Raw genomic sequence first — 6,236 nt, forward strand, 5'->3', positions numbered from 1 at the left:
TTCCCAGTTACTCTGACCCTCCCTCACAGATACATCCACGGAGAAGCAGCACCGCCCGAGGATGCGAGAAGAAGCCCTGACAGGATTTTCCAAACAACTACATTTATTACATTTACACAACGGCCCCCAAGGCCACGGCTTCCCAACCCCAAGCCCCTTACACCCAGGCACTCATATAATGACCGCCACGGGCAGACACCATATAACGCCAAGCACCAGAAATCCTGGGCCCTCCCCATCCAGCCACCCTCTACCCACTAACCCTCCCTTCCTGCCCTCCCAGTTCACCGCCCCCCTCTCCATCCCCTTCCTCACCTCCACTGCCCTCCCCATTCAGCCACCCTCTCCCTCCCCTCCCCTCCCTCCCCTATCCTCCAAAGCTAAGGCCCAGCAAGATCAGCATGGGGGAGGAAGAAGCTTTTGACTGCTTTGGGGCATCGGATGCCAGACCCTTGGGGACTGGCACCAGAGAACCTGCCCGGAAGCCCCTATTGGCTACAATGCTGCTTCTTCTTCTTCCTGGAGACCAAGGGGTCACCCTTTCTCTTTTGAGACTGTGAGGGGCCACCCAGCCCCCAAGCCAGGGATTGCTCCCCAGAGACCCTGAGCCCAGGCCCTGGGTGGGATGTCTTTTTAGCAGGGGATGGGCTTCTGAAGAGAGGTCGCTTCTTGGACTTCGTGGCTAGGCTGAGGCCTCTTCTCTGAGCAGATTGGGACTGAAGAGCTCCCTGGGGTCCCCACTTTTCTGGGCTGAGAAGGCCCGAGGCAGGGACAGGGCTCTGGGGTAGCCACCAGGGCAGCAGCTTGTGCTGGGAACCCATGAGGAAGGCCAGGCTTGGGAGCTCCTCCTCCTCACTTGACCCCTGAGCCAGCCCAAGTGACTCCCTGACAGGAGATCCTCCAGGGAGATCCAAGGTGTCCTTGGTCCCCAGGCCGGGGCACGTGGGCCTGTGGTCCTGGGGAGGAGAGGTTGGCCGGGCAGCTCTCAGCCCAGGGGTATCCTGACATCCTAAAAGCACAGCAGAGTCTTTGGACCTGGCCATGCCAGTGCGGACTCTGCCTCGTCCCTGAGGGTCCCGGGCAGCCGTCTGGGGTGGGCAGGTTTCCATGCCAACCCCTTGTTGGGGGTCAAGGACGTCTCTCTCTGCTCCTTGGCCAGCTGCAAACTTAGAAGAACTTGAGTCCAACCGGGCCATGCCATGACTAGGGGTTGCCCGCGCATGCTCTTTCTCCTTCAAGTGTAGAAGGCGCTTCTCCACTAGCTGTGGAAGGAAAGGGGGCACTTACTGGCACTACCCCAGGTGTGAGCAGAGCCCAGGGTGGTGGAGACCAGGACACTTGGGCGGGAGGCAGGGAAGCCTGAGGCAGCTGGGCTTTATGTCAAAGAGAAAGGGTGTGGCTCTGGCGGGCATCCCGTTGGGCCTCACTGCAGCTTGCATACTGACTCCCCTCCTTGGCTCCTCTCCATCCTACTCCCTCTGAACCTGCATCTTCTCACCCCAGAGTGGCTCCCCAAGAAGCCGAGCATCCCCAGCAGGGTGGGGTTAGACAATCAGGTGGGCCTTGTGTGCTGGGTCCCTCCTGCCCCTGGGGTACCTGGGCAAGGGTGAGTCCTTCCTCCTGCTCCAGCTCCTGGCTGAGGGCCAAGAAATCCATCTGTGGATCTGGGGAAAGCAATTCTTCCAGGAATCGGGGGTGAATGACGGCCTCCACCTGGAAACAGAAGGAAGAAGGCGTGAGCTTCCTGGGCAGGGAGGAACCTGGAGCCAAGGACACCCAGAAGAGATGCAGAAAGCTGCAAGCACCTCGTCCCCACCCTCCTGGGGCTGTCTCATATCATGGCGATCACCAGCTACAGACACAGACCGCAGACATGGTAGCATACGCACACACAGACAGAGACACACAAACCACACACAGACACACAAACAGACCCACATACAGCACAGGAAAAGACACAGACACAGTTAGCATACACACTCCACACTCACACCCACACAGACACACAAAGACACACAGTAACAAATCACAGACACAAACACACAGCAACACACAGACACACACAGTCACATACACAGACACTCAAATCCATGGAAATACATGCATTGCTGAGTAACTAAGGAACGGAGCTTAATTCCAAGGACCTGGGAGTGCTACCCCCTGGAATCCTGCAGACCCCAGCACTCCAGGCCAGCCCACCTTGGTGACGAAGTCTTTCTGGGAACACAGCTTGTCAATGTAGCTCAGGAGGCCCGGGTCTGGGGGTGTCCAGTCCTCTTCCTGTGGCTGCTTCACTTCGCCCTCTTCCCGTTGTTTCTCTGCCTCCCCTGTGGCCTGGAGGGGAGGCCCCAGCAGCTCCTCCATGATGTCCACATACTCCTGCACCACTTCTGGGGGAATCTCCTCAGGGACCTTGGTCTCCGCTGGCCTCTGGGGCCTGGGTGGTGGCAGGCGGGCCTTGGTGTCTGCTCGCCGGTGGGGCCTACGTGGTGGCAGGCGGGCCTTGGTCTCCGCTGGCCTCTGGGGCCTGGGTGGTGGCAGGCAGGCAGTCGGGGCCTTGGGGCCGGCCTTGCTGGGAAGGTACACTGAGGCAGAGAGGGAGGAGGATGGGTGTGGTGAGGGCCACTCCTCCTGCCTGCACCACACAGGGGAGGGCAGGGCTTGGGGATGTGAAGTGGGTCCCAGGTGGGTCAGGACCACCTGAACCACGGCACCCCCGGAGGAGGCAGGAGGGGCACATGTGAGACAGCATCGCTTGGGAGGAAGTTCGGAGCCACTAATATGCCGTGTACTCTCCTCGCTCATCTCTGCTTCCTGGGCAGAGCATATGTGGAATTTGGATGGGCGAGGGGAGAGAGTAGCTAGGAAACTTGACCAGGTCAATACTCAACATATGCTCCCGGAAGCTGTCCTGTTGGAGGGTGAAGATCTCCCTCTTGAAGGGAAGCATGTGGTGTGGGCACAGTGACCTCCCTTGGCCCCTTTGGCCTTTGCCATGGCTCCTGTGGGAATGTGGGAAGCCATACCTGGCTGCTTGTCCACCTCAGGGGCTGGAAGTCCTCGAGGTTCAAGCCTTGGTGGGGCTGGAGGAGGCAGGCACTGGGGCTCCTTCATCAGTTGTGATTTCTGAATCTGCATCTCCTCCTCCGCCTCAAACTCCAGGAACCTGGGGGTGAAGGAGGCCCAGGCCGTGCTGAGAGGGTCCAGGCCCCCTTCCCCCAGGACCAGGCAGCAGCCGAGGGCAAGGATGGGAGGAAGTGCCTCCGGTGGACTGTCCAGACCTTCACTAGGTGCCATCCCCCAGTCCCAGGAGGGAGCTGCTCCCAGAGTTCTGGGCTCACCCTCCCTCACCCGGCCCCTGCAGAGCCCATGGCATCAACGGGGCTTCCTGACTCAAGTCAGGGCCACGATGTCCAGGAGGGTCCCAGGGGATCCCTCCTCCAGGTTTCAGCTGGCCAGGGGTGGGGTTGATGGCAGAAGGCATCAAGGATGATGGCCAGATGCAGGAGTCCTGAGTGGGCTGAGACAATGGGGTTTTCTAAATATACAATCATGTCATCTGCAAACAGGGACAATTTGACTTCTTCTTTTCCTAACTGGATACCCTTGATTTCTTTCTCTTGCCTGATTGCCCTAACCAGAACTTCCAACACTATGTTGAATAGGAGTGGTTAGAGAGGGCATCCCTGTCTTATGCCAGTTTTCAAAGGGAATGCTTCCAGTTTTTGCCCATTCAGTATGATATTAGCTGTGGGTTTGTCATAAATAGCTCTTATTATTTTGAGGTACGTTCCATCAATACCAAATTTATTGAGCGTTTTTAGCATGAAGGGCTGTTGAATTTTGTCAAAAGCCTTTTCTGCATCTATTGAGATAATCATGTGGTTCTTGTCTTTGGTTCTGTTTATATGCTGGATTACGTTTATTGATTTGCGTATGTTGAACCAGCCTTGCATCCCAGGGATGAAGCCCACTTGATCATGGTGGATAAGCTTTTTGATGTGCTGCTGAATCTGGTTTGCCAGTATTTTATTGAGGATTTTTGCATCGATGTTCATCAGGGATATTGGTCTAAAATTCTCTTTTTTTGTTGTGTCTCTGCCAGGCTTTGGTATCAGGATGATGTTGGCCTCATAAAATGAGTTAGGGAGAATTCCCTCTTTTTCAATTGATTGGAATAGTTTCAGAAGGAATGGTACCAGCTCCTCCTTGTACCTCTGGTAGAATTCAGCTGAGAATCCATCTGGTCCTGGACTTTTTTTGATTGGTAGGCTATTAATTATTGCCTCAATTTCAGAGCCTGCTATTGGTCTATTCAGGGATTCAACTTCTTCCTGGTTTAGTCTTGGAAGAGTGTGAGTGTCCAGGAAATTATCCATTCCTTCTAGATTTTCTAGTTTATTTGCATAGAGGTGTTTATAGTATTCTCTGATGGTAGTTTGTATTTCTGTGGGGTCGGTGGTGATATCCCCTTTATCATTTTTTATTGCATCTATTTGATTCTTCTCTCTTTTCTTCTTTATTAGTCTTGCTAGCAGTCTGTCAATTTTGTTGATTTTTTCAAAAAACCAACTCCTGGATTCATTGATTTTTTGGAGGGTTTTTTGTGTCTCTATCTCCTTCAGTTCTGCTCTGATCTTAGTTATTTCTTGCCTTCTGCTAGCTTTTGAATGTGTTTGCTCTTGCTTCTCCAGTTCTTTTAATTGTGATGTTAGAGTGTCAGTTTTAGATCTTTCCAGCTTTCTCTTGTGGGCATTTAGTGCTATAAATTTCCCTCTACACACTGCTTTAAATGTGTCCCAGAGATTCTGGTATGTTGTATCTTTGTTCTCATTGGTTTCAAAGAACATCTTTATTTCTGCCTTCATTTCGTTATGTACCCAGTAGTCATTCAGGAGCAGGTTGTTCAGTTTCCATGTAGTTGAGCGGTTTTGATTGAGTTTCTTAGTCCTGAGTTCTAGTTTGATTGCACTGTGGTCTGAGAGACAGTTTGTTATAATTTCTGTTCTTTTACATTTGCTAAGGAGTGCTTTACTTCCAATTATGTGGTCAATTTTGGAATAAGTGTGATGTGGTGCTGAGAAGAATGTATATTCTGTTGATTTGGGGTGGAGAGTTCTATAGATGTCTATTAGGTCCGCTTGGTGCAGAGATGAGTTCAATTCCTGGATAACCTTGTTAACTTTCTGTCTCATTGATCTGTCTAATGTTGACAGTGGAGTGTTGAAGTCTCCCATTATTATTGTATGGGAGTCTAAGTCTCTTTGTAAGTCTCTAAGGACTTGCTTTATGAATCTGGGTGCTCCTGTATTGGGTGCATATATATTTAGGATAGTTAGCTCTTCCTGTTGAATTGATCCCTTTACCATTATGTAATGGCCTTCTTTGTCTCTTTTGATCTTTGATGGTTTAAAGTCTGTTTTATCAGAGACTAGGATTGCAACCCCTGCTTTTTTTTGTTCTCCATTTGCTTGGTAGATCTTCCTCCATCCCTTTATTTTGAGCCTATGTATGTCTCTGCATGTGAGATGGGTCTCCTGAATACAGCAGACTGATGGGTCTTGACTCTTTATCCAGTTTGCCAGTCTGTGTCTCTTAATTGGAGCATTTAGTCCATTAACATTTAAGGTTAATATTGTTATGTGTGAACTTGATCCTGCCATTATGATATTAACTGGTTATTTTGCTCGTTAGTTGATGCAGTTTCTTCCTAGCCTCGATGGTCTTTACATTTTGGCATGTTTTTGCAATGGCTGGTACTGGTTGTTCCTTTCCATGTTTAGTGCTTCCTTCAGGGTCTCTTGTAAGGCAGGCCTGGTGGTGACAAAATCTCTAAGCATTTGCTTATCTGTAAAGGATTTTATTTCTCCTTCACTTATGAAACTTAGTTTGGCTGGATATGAAATTCTGGGTTTAAATTTCTTTTCTTTAAGAATGTTGAATATTGGCCCCCACTCTCTTCTGGCTTGTAGAGTTTGTGCCGAGAGATCTGCTGTTAGTCTGATGGGCTTCCCTTTGTGGGTAACCTGACCTTTCTCTCTGGCTGCCCTTAAGATTTTTTCCTTCATTTCAACTTTGGTGAATCTGGCAATTATGTGTCTTGGAGTTGCTCTTCTCGAGGAGTATCTTTGTGGTGTTCTCTGTATTTCCTGAATTTGAATGTTGGCCTGCCCTACTAGGTTGGGGGAATTCTCCTGGATGATATCCTGAAGAGTGTTTTCCAACTTGGTTCCATT

At 50.8% G+C, this 6,236-nt stretch overlaps 1 protein-coding gene across 1 annotated transcript; it reads right to left on the reverse strand.

Annotated features, from left to right (window-relative positions):
* Positions 1–488: 488 nt before the first annotated feature.
* On the reverse strand, positions 489–3,297 carry LOC115900309 (NUT family member 2D-like). Its single transcript, XM_030940152.1, has 4 exons — positions 3,027–3,297; positions 2,200–2,585; positions 1,597–1,713; positions 489–1,262 (listed from the first exon to the last, which is right to left on the reverse strand). The coding sequence occupies exons 1-4, from the start codon at positions 3,295–3,297 to the stop codon at positions 489–491; spliced, it is 1,548 nt and encodes a 515-aa protein (XP_030796012.1).
* Between the last annotated feature and the right edge of the window lie 2,939 nt (positions 3,298–6,236).

Source organism: Rhinopithecus roxellana, chromosome 11 (assembly GCF_007565055.1).
Source record: "Rhinopithecus roxellana isolate Shanxi Qingling chromosome 11, ASM756505v1, whole genome shotgun sequence".
NCBI lineage: Eukaryota > Metazoa > Chordata > Mammalia > Primates > Cercopithecidae > Rhinopithecus > Rhinopithecus roxellana.

Coding starts and splice junctions, on each gene's coding strand:
- LOC115900309 (XM_030940152.1), bottom strand. CDS start 3,297: ATGGCACCTAGTGAAGGTCTGGACAGTCCACCGGAGGCACTTCCTCCC. Junction 2,586..3,026: donor TGAGGTGGACAAGCAGCCAG/GTATGGCTTCCC, acceptor TCTCTGCCTCAG/TGTACCTTCCCAGCAAGGCC. Junction 1,714..2,199: donor AGAAAGACTTCGTCACCAAG/GTGGGCTGGCCT, acceptor TTCTGTTTCCAG/GTGGAGGCCGTCATTCACCC.